The sequence below is a fragment of the Microcebus murinus genome, chromosome 9, assembly GCF_040939455.1.
Source record: "Microcebus murinus isolate Inina chromosome 9, M.murinus_Inina_mat1.0, whole genome shotgun sequence".
Taxonomy (NCBI): domain Eukaryota; kingdom Metazoa; phylum Chordata; class Mammalia; order Primates; family Cheirogaleidae; genus Microcebus; species Microcebus murinus.
In genome coordinates this window covers 76,366,088-76,379,402 of record NC_134112.1, presented here as the reverse complement: position 1 = coordinate 76,379,402, position 13,315 = coordinate 76,366,088, and the positions used below count along the sequence as shown (strand labels likewise).

The 13,315-nt window shown below is 39.2% G+C and overlaps 1 protein-coding gene across 1 annotated transcript in view; it reads left to right on the top strand.

Moving 5' to 3' along the window:
* Positions 1–4,634: 4,634 nt before the first annotated feature.
* SLC13A1 (solute carrier family 13 member 1) overlaps positions 4,635–13,315 on the top strand; it is a 78,508-nt gene continuing 69,827 nt past the window's right edge. The window contains exon 1 of the mRNA XM_012751842.3: positions 4,635–5,112. Coding sequence (XP_012607296.2) covers positions 5,014–5,112 — 99 coding nt within the window. The 5' untranslated portion in view covers positions 4,635–5,013. The remainder of the gene's footprint in view (positions 5,113–13,315) is intronic.

The window sequence follows — 13,315 nt, the reverse complement described above, 5'->3', positions numbered from 1 at the left end:
GAGGAACATTTTAGTGTTTTCCTATACTAGGGTCACACTAATGCCGCATGTATTTTTCTGGATGTTTGTTGATAGACTCACACATATGCATTCACACACATTTAGCGGTGATAACATTTCCTTTCTAGAAAATATAAACATTATTTTTTTATTTTTGAATAATTATTGAAGGATAATTCTTATTTGTTTGGAGAAATCAATGATACAGTAAGTATAATTTACTGACTCTTCTTGCCCAGACAAATACATATTTCAAAGTATAGAGAAATAATTGACTGGTAAAGCTGAAAGTAACTCATGCCTTAGAAAAAATTCTTTTTGTCCTCTTTAGTATTTATGCTAGTCAAGGAATGGAAGGGAAGACATAATCAGATGTACAACCTAAATTTCTAGATTGTAGATTTCAAATATTTTAGAGGAAATGTGGATTTTTGCTCCAAGATAGGAGACAGGTAGATACCATACTGATTGTCAACAAGGTAAAAGTCACTGCTATTAACTGTACATCAGTGTTAGTTGCCAATCTTGGGCCAGATTCTAGAAAGGACTACTAATAGGTGACAATTTGGTGGACCCAAGTTAATACAAGTACCCAAAATCTGCTTTCCAATGTAAGAGTGTCATCTTGAAGGAAGGTATTTGAAGGAAGGAACCGCTTGAATATATTGTCAATGATTTTAGATAAAAATATAGAGGTTGCTATTATCAAATATGTGGATTTGAATATTTATTGGATGGTAAGCTCAAAGTGTTTCTGGAATGTAATGGATCACTATAAAAAAGTTCATGCTTTAGCCTGCATTGCTATAAGAATCACATCCACAACCAAGTTGGTGACAGTCTAGTGCTGCTCCTCACTAACAAACGGAATCTGAAATAGAACATTTAACTCAGGAAACAGGCCAGAGATAGAGAGACAAGTGCCCAGCATAGTGAAGAGACTTAAAATTTAAGACATGAGGAATAGTTGAAAAAGGGAAGACTTCAAATGCATAAAGGCTGTCATGTGGAAGAGGAGCTTGAGTTTTTCCCCCTCATGATCACAAGCAGCAGAAGTAAAACAGTAGATGAAGCTATAGGAAGACAAATTTTGTCTCAATTCAAAAGGAAAATAAGTCTCAAAGAAAAGAAAGGAGATGTTTATGAAATGAGGAATGAGTCATCCATCATTAGAGGTATTTAATAATGGGTTGAGAAAGAATGGGCTGTTTGGCATGGATATTTCATGGGGCCCTTAGAACAGTTTTCTAAACCAGAGTTGGTATGATTCTCAAAAAAATCCAGAAAGCCACATTAGGCCAAGAAAGCCACATTAGGCCAAGACTCTTGCCATGAGAATTTATAATTAATTGATTTAGGGATTATGAAAACGAAGATTGTTTTCCAAAATAACAGAGCAGTCAGAATCAATTGCCCTCTGATTGCACTTGTCTTAGGTTCTACTAAGTCACTTGAAGTTCCTTGCTGTGGGCAGGCTGTCTTTCCCTTATGAAGGCACAATATCTTCACATCAATTCACTCACTAGTAAGTTTTACATCTGGGCCCATTTTAGTAGCCTCTTTTCTTCTAAAACCTCCAACAGATTAAACTACTCCTTGGCACTATCATTTGCTTATCGGGGCCAAAAGTGTAAAGTAAGCCCTATCCTCATGGTCTGTCTGTCAATTAACGTGTCTCATCTTCACAATGACATATGTTGAGAAGAAAATATTGTTCTGAAAATACATCTCTATGGATCTATGATAAAGAAAGTGAACAAAAATATAAACATAAAGGACTTGTCAAATGTTGGAGTGTTTATTCTTGAAACATGTAAGGCACACATTTCCTTTAAATGCTGAATTTTCTTTAAAAGTAACAGTTTTGAACCAAGAGCCACCAACCCCAAATAATAAAAGAAGCTGAGTGGTGAAGAGCAGTGAATGCTGTAGCTATGCCAACAGAAAATTACTGCGAGAGGGCAGCCTGGCTAACGTCCCATATTCATGTTAATAACATATTGTCAGATATTCTACATTTAGGTAAAAAATAATTTCCAAAGAAGATAGGTCAGCTTGACAGGAAGCTGGACTGTGTCAATGGCACTTACTATACTTAAAATCAATTCACCCTTAGGAAACAGGTCAACACTTTATCTTTTCATTGTTATTACTGATAGGAGATGCTCCAAAGGTACAATATTTTTGGTGGTAAAGATGGTGGGAGAAATATCAGGTTTTTGCTTTTTTTTTTTTTTCTGAGAGAGAAAAATGGACATATCTGGCTGTGAGCAATAGTGAATCTGTAGCAGAACTGAGATGATCAGGGGAAAATATTTACCTCACTAGTGTCTTTAGTCTCTCAAGCTATATGCACAGCAGTTTTCTGAGTGACTAGTTTGAATTACATGGAAACCTCCTGACTTGACAGGAAGAGTGGACCCTTGGCTCTGCTGGGAGTCTATGGCAGTGCTACATGATCCATGTGTGTAGATTTCCATTTCTAACAGTCCTAGAATCACAGCAGTCACCAGCCTACCAGGTAGCGACTTAGTAAGTGCCACATCCAGGAGTTCGGGATTCCTCTCTGAACACCTTCAAAGTTCTCACACGGATTACAGGACTGTCACATGTGTCAGGACTGCTGGAACATGACTATCGCACGGGGCAGCTAGGCAGGGGAGCGAGGGACAAACAGGGAAGAGGCAACAGCAAACAGCATTCTAGATATTTGAGGGAACTCTTTTCAACTTCCCTTTTCTAACAGAATGTTAAATGTTCCGGAACGTTTTCTCTTCTCTTCCCTTCTTTCCTTACATCCCCGCTTCTCTCTCCCCTCCCCCTGAATTTTCCCCTTTCATCTCCCAGAGAACCCAAAATAAAAATGTGGTGAGGCTTGGTCAAGAAAATAGCATTTCTCCCCACGTTGCTGAAGGGTGTGACCAGCTGTGTCTTGGCTTCCGTGCTGAGATATTCTGGCAGCTGCTGTTTTTTGCTAGAGGAGATTTCCTTTTTTGGAATTCACTTTGCTTCTCGGTTCATGGGAGTTCAAGTCCTCACCTCGTAGGTCACAGTTCAATTTTCATCTGAACAGTTAATCATTTATTTCATGATACTGGAAGAATAATTATCAAAGTGTGGTTAATAATAAATGATGCCAATTTGTTTAGAGACTTGAGTATGAATCTATAAATAAAATTCTACCTTAGATAATTATTTTAGGTAATGAAAATAAAAACTGATACAGCTAATTGATGTGGGCCTGGAAATTTTACTACATATGTCACCTATATGCTTTTCTTTCATCAAGAAGATTCATTACCTTAAGAAATAGAGAGGTGAGCATGAAGAAATGGAAAACAGTAAAAAGCACCAAGGTAAATGATTACTGGATGTTAGCCAGAGGGGAAAAAATCATCTTAGTTTTAAAATGTACCGTGTTTCCCCCAAAATAAGACGGGGTCTTATATTTATTTTTCCTCAAGAAGACACCCTAGGGCTTATTTTCAGGGGATGTGTTATTTTTTTAAAATACGGTACAACAATCTACATTTATTCAAATATAGTTAAGTCATCTTCTTCTGGAACATCATCATAACGCTCCAAACCCCGAATTCCATCCTGAATTTCTTGCGACTCTATTTCCTGTAGAACCATTGGCCCCAATCTCTCATGTTGAGCAATAGAGCTCTCCTGGGGCAGATGAGAAGGGCTGCTCATCTTCTTTACCACTTTGGGATGACATGCATGGGTTGCACTGCGTAGCCACGCCCATCACTAGGTCTTATATTGTGCAAATGCTTAGAAATCCTGCTAGGGATTATTTTATGGGTAGGTCTTATTTTCAGGGAAACACATTATCTAAAAATGTTTGGGAGCTCAGCTCATACATGGCACTCAGACAGTATCCCCTTCATAGGGCAATGCCTGGGAGTTATGGCCAGTAGTTGCTTACTTGAGGTTTATTGGATGATTAATTCACAACACAATGTGAAACAAACCAGAGAGTCCCTGTCCCTGAGGAGTTTCAAAATACACCTTGCTTACTTGAGGTTTATTGGATGATTAATTCACAACACAATGTGAAACAAACCAGAGAGTCCCTGTCCCTGAGGAGTTTCAAAATACACCTTCCATATCACTACTGGAAGAATCCCCATCTTCATAGTGCTCATGTGCACACAGACACACACACACACCTTGGGTGGCCCTAATGATTCATCCCTGTGCAGATTCCCTGATAATTATGTAGTCAGTATCAGCACAATGGCACCAAGTTCAGCCTGCAAAGGTCTTAAAGTGGAGGGCTTATATAAGCCTATATGGTTATTTTTGGTTTCCTATCAAAAGAAGCAGTAGGATCCAAGAAATGCACAGAACTTTGCTTTTAAATAATAGGGAGAATTTGTCATAAATTTCGCAGAAGGCTGACTCAATATATTATCTAAGAAGCCCTCCCAAATCCAACTATATAAAAAAAAAAAAAACCTTTCCCTTCCACATTGCCATGCACTGAAATCCCTACTATTGAAGTTGCTATTTCAATTTACACATTGCACAATTTACACATTACTTCCTTAGCAAGGGCAGTGGAGAAAGCCTGTGGAGACTTGCTCAAGGCACCATTACAGAGCTGCAACTACTCCAGTTAGGGAGTCAGAAAGTCAGGGGACAGCAGAAGGGGCAAAGGAACCTCATCGTGGGCAAACATGACTTCACGATTTTACCTTTTCCTAGACTTGTCCAGTCTGTATAGCAGTTAACATGAACAAAGAATGTAGGAAAAGAACAGTTTTACTTTTCAAAAACCACATGAGCAAGTGGTTTATGATTTCTTGTCAACACTCTCGAGCTTATCTCTTCATGGTAATTGCGATAGTAAAACAATTAAAAATGAGATTTAATTTTAACTGATGTTAGTCAGTCTAGGACAGTGAGCGAAGATGATGGGCTGGAAAAATATTAATCCAGGTTGGTTATTTAACATCTACCTTATGTCGAGGAGGACACTATCAAAGACACCTTCTCGGGGCAATGAAATTTCTCAATTATATTTTTGTTTATCGTCGACTTCTCCTCGTGGTTTTCAGTCTGGTGGTGTTACTGCCTCTGCCTATCATTCTCCACAGCAAGGTGAGTGAACAGACTGGTGGATTTTCAGACTTATTTTAGTTGTTCTTTATTTTTGCTGTTTAATTGCCTGGCTCATAGTTGAACAAGTATTGATACTTTGTGCCTGAAGTCAGGGTGGTTGTACTTTGTGTTTTATCTGTTTTCCTCCTTTTTAACGGTTAGTGTTGGTTGATTCTCAGTAGGATTAAAAATAATTAAATAGAATATTCAATCATTAATTGTCCTTTGCCTGTCAAGTAGATGAGAGGAAGAACAAAAGAAGTACAACCCTAGAGACTTTGCAGCTCAAGTTACCAACCTCCAGGGAGCAGCCAGGGGTGGAATAATCTCTTCCCCTGACACTAGGCAGCAATGTGATACTGGGGGAAAGGGGCAGAGGAACAGGGGAGTCCTGAGTTCTAACGCAGACTAATTTACTTGTCAGCTCTGCGGCTTGGTCACAGAACTTCCTGGAAATTTAGTTTCCTCATGGGAATAAGAAGACATTGAAAGCATAAAGAAATTTTCCTTGTTTAATCAGAAAATCTAAGAAATCATTCTATCGTGTTCTTATAATTTCAGATTTTATTTCATTTTCGTGTACTTGTAAGCATTTTTCTATTTGCTTTTAAAAGTAATCAGTCTGTTAAGTCCAGAGTTATAAACTCAATGCATTTTTAATTCCTCAATAAAATGATTTGAATCAGCATTCAGTGTGCACCTTTTCTGTGCCAGGCACAAGTGTTGCCTAATGGTCAAAGGACAGGCTTTGGTATCAGGCTGTCTACCTCAGGTCCCAGATGCACCACTTACTTATAAGCCGTGTGACCTGGGCAAATTACTTAACCTCTCTGTGCTTCTGTTTCCTCAAATGTAAGATGGAATAGTAGCAGGCTTGCAGTGAGGGTTAAATGAATAAGCACTCACAGAGATTTATTTGGGGTTGTGCCTGCTACACAGGATGTGGGGCAGCGTGAGTCTCCTCGGATGTGTTGACTGCACATCCTACTGGGGCAATTCCTACCACCCATGATGCACAATCCCTTCTCTTAGTGGAAGAGAACCTTGTTCTTCTCTCACAAGAGTTAATTAAGGTTATACTAGTCTGGGTTAAAATAGAATCACATTAATGGCAATATGGTAGGCCCTCCAGCCTCCCTTGGAATCTTTGCCACTGATTTGGGAATCTCTGAGGGAAATTCACCAGAGCAAACAAAAAGTCCTTTTGGATTCTACCAAGGTCTCCTCCCCCTGCAAGGCTGGAGAAGGGACTGGCCCCTGCTGAGGATGGACTGTCTCCTGCCAGGGGCGATCACTCCGCTGCAGCATCCTGGGCTGGGTCTCTCCTTGAGCTGGGGCCTCACAGTGCTCAGTGGAGGGAGGAAGAAAAACTCCCAAGCCCTTATAGAGTAACATTGATCTGAGCCCAGAATTTGGAATGAAAACAGCAGGCACAGTTGTTTTTGGCTTTGTTGGTGTTGTCTTTCAAATTCTGTGTGACTAACCCTCCCCTCCCTCTGCCACTCCCACTTCAGCTACTTATTTGTTGAGGACTAATATATGAATCTCTGGCAGCTATATCAGATGACAAATTTGAGTCACAGACACAGGGCTCTAATCTACTCTTACCCCATTCCCGTTTGAGAACTTGTTACTCCATCTAATAAGCATGATGACCTTTTCTTTCTAACTCCTTTGGCCCCATGAGTCCCCTAGACCCAGCTGAATGCTATCATGAACACATCCTCATTCATACCTGGAGCTCTGCTATATTTTAATATTTCTGAGTTAGTCTCAGCATAAGTCATTACTTATGGCAGAAAAAATAGAAAATTAAACCAGTCAAGCCAAACTTAGGCCATGACTACATATCATCTCTGCTGCTCCTTTGACATATAAATGCATGGCATTTTGATTATCCTCTGTAATTTTCAGAGAAAATGAATATAAATTCTTTGTAAAAGAAAACAAGTAAATAAAAAGCAAATGGTTTCAGTGCATGATTCATTAACTAGAAAGCGTATTGTTGTTAAGAAGTGCAGACAGTGATTATTTTTTCCACGGTGCCATGACAAAAGTACATTAGGTCTGCTCTGAAAACAGGTGCCTGGCACCGTTTGGCACCAAATTCTTGCATTTGGTGAACTGTGCCTCTCTTTCCTTCCCTTCTAATCAGTTCATTTGTTAAAACTCAATTAATGTTAATGGGAGAATTTTTTCCTAGTACAATAACATGATTTTATTTTTTGGCCACTTTAAACATATATTTAATCATTCAATCAACTGCTAATTAAACCCAAAGAATATTATTTTAACTGTTGCTTACAATAAAAGCAGTACTTCTTTTCAGAGAGTGCGAGCCTTTAGAAGGTATGAAATTTAAGGAAGGGCTTATTTTAACATGAATGTAAATCAATTTACTGTTAACTTTTAGGTTACAAAACTGGACAACCCTGTGCTTCTAAAGACACAGTAATAGATTAACTAAATAATTCAATCAAAACAAAAATCCAAGTTTGTCTTTTAAAAACAAAATAAATCTATATCATGTAGAACCATCAAACAATGAATTGTTGACTGATTTTTTTTTCATTTTCCTACTGGTTATTGGTTTGTTTCAATAGGCTGGCCTTAATTTCTGTCCTAGTTCCATCTCAAGTTCAAAGGAGTTATCAATGAAAAGAAACCCCAAGTGGTTTTCCAAAGTAATGTTAAAAGTAAAGGAGAACAGACCCACTTTCTGGAACATTCTTGTGTCCCAGGTATTCTGCCAACTGCTTTCCCCAAATTATCTTATTTAACCTTTATTAAAAACCAATAAACAATTACTTATGTGCTTCTCATTTCACATTTGAGGGAATTGAAGGCAAGAGACATGTAACTCAACAAAACCACCTACATGCTTTAAAAAGTGGATTTGAACTCAGGTTCTGTTGGAACTCAAAGTTCATGTTTTAACAGTGGTTTGTTTTAGTCCTTTCTATGTTCCATTGGGTTTTATTTTGTTTTTCGGTTTTTTTTTAAAGATTTACTCTCTCGGGCTTGTTAATCATTTATCAACCACTCAGGCATTTCTCTTCATGAAAATGCTTTAAACAGATCAATAGAAGAGTTTATTTTAGCCATGTCCTCAATTGACCTCATGCTAGTAAATATCATGAAGGCAGTAAATTGCAGTGATTCTAAGCACTGCAATGGGCCCATGAGGACTGAAGCAATGGACTGCTTAGAAGAGTGTCATTTGCTGAGTGTCCCTGAGTTCCAGCTATACAAGCTCAACGGTTGGCTTGTGAGGATAAGGTGCCCCTTTTCTTGATACCTATGTCCAAATGCTTGGTATGGCATCTTAATGTGCCTAGTTGGAAGAGACCTTGGGACTGATTTTTCAATGTTTTAATGGAATGATATTTTTTAGCAAAGCAGAATGTGTCTCACCCCAGAAGCCCCTGGGGTTCTATTTTATAAGTAAAATAGAAGCTAAAATTTAATCTTTATGAATTGACTATTATTATTCAAAATTTGCAGATTAGAAAAAGAGAAAAAAAAAATAAGTAGCTTGCTAAAATCTAGCTACACAGATATTTTAACCAACATCTAGGGCCAGGGATCTTAATCAAAACTGAATAGCTAGCTGTGTCTCTATAGCTTCCATTGTGGTAGTAAGTATACTCCTAATCCATTGGTGCACATCTTACTTTGCTAATGAAATTCTATTTTCTTATTAATTTATACTGAAGCATCAGAAATTCTTTCTTTTTAAGTTCAAAATATGGTGGTACAAATGTTTTTGGTTACATGTATTGATTTTGTTATGCTTGAGTAAAGATTACAAGTGTGCCCATTACCCAGATAGTGTTCATTGTACCTGTTAGGTTGGTTTCACCCATTCCCACTTCTCCCTCCCCAGTGCTTGATTTCAGACTTTCTGGCTGGGTGGGGCCACTTCAGCTCCTTCCTGGAGGCTTGGGAGTGACTCCTTAACACAGGTGTCCTCAAACTTTTTAAACAGGGGGCCAGTTCACTGTCCCTCAGACCGCTGGAGGGCCATTGAAGAGTGCGGCGCACATTCCACACATGCGCACCGTGGGCCCTGGACGAGTCGGCTGCTAAGCAGGACTGGCAGCAGCGGCAAAAGCACCAGGCGGGTGGGATAAATGTCTTTGGCGGGCCGCATGTGGCCCTCGGGCCATAGTTTGACTAACAGCTTTTGTGGAGCCTGAGAACAAGCTTATCCAACCTAGCCATACTCACCCTCACTCCCTCATCCACCTCTGCAGTGGTGAACTAGGACTCACCTGGATGTTCCAAGGTCCCACCCGCCACCTGGGGCATTCCAGTGCTTTTCCTGAGCAGCTAGAGCTGGTTACAGGTCTCCAAAACAACACTGTAGCTTGTTCCTTCTGGCAATTGCTACCTACTGGTAGGGAGGTCAATTTGCACAGCCCTTTACAGCATTTACTGTATGTATCAATCATACAGGGTGCCATTGATTCTTACCCACAAGCACCACCTACTGTCTTGGAGATTAAACTAGGCTTGCCAATACAATTCACACTATAAAGAAGACCACGGGGCAAGGGAAAGAGAAAGGACTTCAAAGACCTCCTCCATCCTCCCTCATCAAAGAGAGACAGGGAATTTGCCCATACACATAGCTCACTAGTGCTACAGACTACAATTAACTGGCAACTGACAAGGATATCTATAACCAAGGCCTCTATCCAGAACCTAGATTGCCCTCAAAGAAGCCACAAGCAAAGCCAAAGGTTTTTACCCAACATATGATGCAGTCACACCCATACAAGTAAGGGGTGGGGGGCGGGGAGAAGCCCCATCTAAACAAAAGAAAATCTCCAAATAAGAAACATCTGCTCCAAATGAGAAGGAATTAGTGGAAGAAATTCTTTTTAATTGTTGCCTAAACATAAAGGTAATCCTAGTCCTTTTCCAATTAGTAATCATCAGTAAACAAGCCTGTAATGTAATTCATGTAATTGCTATTTATTTGAATGAAATAATCACACTGAATTTTTCTCATTTTAGAGAGAAATTTTCTTAAATATTCCCAGACAAAAACTTAAGACTGGCCTATGCTATGTGCCATAGTTCCAGGGATATTGCCTTTGCACCTTTGTTCTTCTATGACTATTTCCAGCATTTTGTTAATTTTTACTCTTTTCAGTGCTCAGTACTATTTCCTTACTTATTTTTCCAATTCTTGGTCTTTCTTTGTATTTCTAGTCATGAAAGAAAAAAGATAAAAAGACCAGGTTTGTCTGAGGAGTAGTAAGAGGACAAAATTCAGCAACAATATATGATGTTCGTAGAGTGCATTTCTGCCAGGTAGGCCTCACTCATTCTGGTTTCCCCATTTACTGGGCCCCCTTTTCAAGATAAGGAGACAGGAAACAATTGCATGGGCATTGAGCAGCATTTCCTAGTTGATAGGTTGTAAAACCAAGACAAGATTTCAATTTTCTCTCAGGTACTTCTGGCTTTCCTTAGAAAATATTTTATATTCTAACTTTGAAAGTCACAATATACTCACTGGAAACATCATGACTTTCAAAGTTAGAATAGAAATGATAATAAATAAAAGGAATGATACATAATGAGAGACGTATGGTGCTAAATCTAAAAATAAAATAAACAGATGGGAGAAATATAATGATTGCAAGGAAATGTAAACTTCAAAGGGATAAAGCATCCACTAGAAGGGGGAAGTGGTAGGCTGAGAAGTCTGTCAAAGAAAATGAAAACGAGTGGGAGAGAATTTGAAAGGATTACAAGCGATAGAAGATGGAGGGGAGAAATCCAAGAAAACATAAAGAATTCTTAAATGGCCAAATCAAATAGTTAAATATATTAATTAAAGCAATTGATATTGTCTTAAGTATTGGTTTAAAAGTATTGTACGGATTTAACTTAAAGAAGAAAATGCTATAAACTCCAAGAAAGTGAACATTTTAGATACCAAAGAATGCAGAAGTGGTGAAGGGCAAGAAAAAAAAAATACGAATCATGTTCATGGTAATGGTGTAGATGAACAAAAGCAAAAAATTCAACTTTGATACATTTTTATTTTACAAATATTTTATGAGAACTTTCTAAGCCCAAACTGAAATGCCAGGTGTGATATAAGCAGAAGTTTACATTAATGTTTCTGTCTTCAGGGAGCTTGCAGAATTGCTGGAAAGTCAATATATACTATGACAAACATTAATGACAAAATGAGGTTGTATGTAAATACCTGCCAAATAATTTAAACAAAATGTTTGTGCTGTGGACCCATAATTAAAAGGTGGATAAACCATTAAGGATTCATCCTCCTCCAGCTCCTTCGTTCCCCCAACTGCACACAGTGTCCCTTGCACACGACCTGCTGCTCCTTCTGTTTTCTTTATCTCAGAAAATACTACTACTCTTCACTCCTTCACAGGCCAGGAACTTGTGTGTTATCTCAGATGCTTCAAATACCCATAAGCCTTCCTCACACAGACTATGCTGTGTTATCACAATCTAAACCCTCCCAAATCCCCTTTTCACCCCGTGTTTACCCCTGTCCATTCGGGCTGGCACTGCTTTCATAAGGCTGTCTTCATCGCTTTCTTTCATAGACCATTTTTTCACACTCTGTCTCCCAAGGTCTCCTGCCAGAGAACTCTTTGTAAAATGTCAACCTAGTCCTATTGCACTCCTGGTGAAACTTCATCAATGGCTCCCCTTTACCTACTGGGGGAAAAATGCCTAAACAAAGCAGGCATACACTGATGGGAATTTAACATTTTGTCCTTTATTTGTCCTAATGACCCCCCCAAAGCCCCCAATATCTATCTCCCACATTCTCATGTTCCACTGTAGCAATACTTCATTATCTGCAGTCTCTTGGATATTGTGACTATTCTTGCGTCTCTGCCATTGTGCATACTGTACCCTCTTCCTAGAATGCCCTCTCATTTTGCCCCCACCTTACTGGGAAGGGAGGCTCAGGCTGTGATGCAAATCGAGAATCATCCTCGATGCTCCCACCGCAGCACAGATACATTCGCATCCATTATAGTGTGCATTTCATTTCGCTTTTGTCTTTGCCTCCCCCTCTGTACTGTACATACCTCAAGAACACGGAGCACATTGTTTAATTTCTGTCTCTTCCAGCACGAAACACAATGCTTGCCACATAGTAGATAGTCGATAACTGTGCTGGATGGATAGATGGTTGGATAAATGGATGGATGATCTTGCATGGTAGAAGGATGTAGGACTGAAGCTGGATCTGGTAGGAAGGATGGGACACAGGGAAAGAAGGTGATGGATGGAAGTAACTTCAACAGCGCAAAAAGAATGATGAAAGGACAGAATGAGAATGTAAGGGTAACAGGAAGGTGTCTCTTCCACGAATCTCCTTTTTACCTTCATGCTATGTTTTTATTTATTGTTTGGTAACAATAATAAATGTGAATGCCCACTATGAGCCTCATAACAACTATTAGTAATAGCCAATAATATCCCCATTTTACAGATGAACAAACAGAGACTCCGAGAAGTTAAGAAAAGTGCCCCAAATCACACAGTCCATCCAAGGAGCCGGAGGATTTGAAAACAAATCTGTCTGACTCACAAGCTCATAGATATCTTTGCCTCTTTAATGGTATTTATATCAGATCTTTTAAAAACTGTGCTCCATTTGCCTTACTCCATTGTTCCTGCATCTGCAATCACAAAAGCATGCATTGAGATGAGGATTGCAGAACAACCTTTGGCAATGATGGACAAATAGTGTGAGAAAGAAATAAACGTTGATTGTTTTAAGCTGCTGAGATTTGGGGAGTTTTGCACACAGCACAGACTAGCCTCCCCTGACTTACATAGCATAGTCTGAAAAATTCCCCAAGTGACTCCGACGTGCTACCTCTTGACTCATTTCCTCATCCATACAATGAATAAGACTCTTTTTTAAAATCTTCAAGTGTTGTCTGTGAATCAGCTGCCCCAGATTCACTTGTGATACTTGTAAAAAATCACAGCCTCTTTGGATGGGAAGTGCAGGATGCTGTATGTTTAACAAACGTCACCCCAGGTGATTCTGAAGCAGTTAATTCGTGGACTGCATTCTGATCACATCCTAATGCATAGTCAGGTTGGAGAACTGGATGATCTCTGTGTTTTTTCCCAGTTCCACTGTGTGCATGGAGTGTGAAAACAGTGCATCACAGGTGCTGGTTAG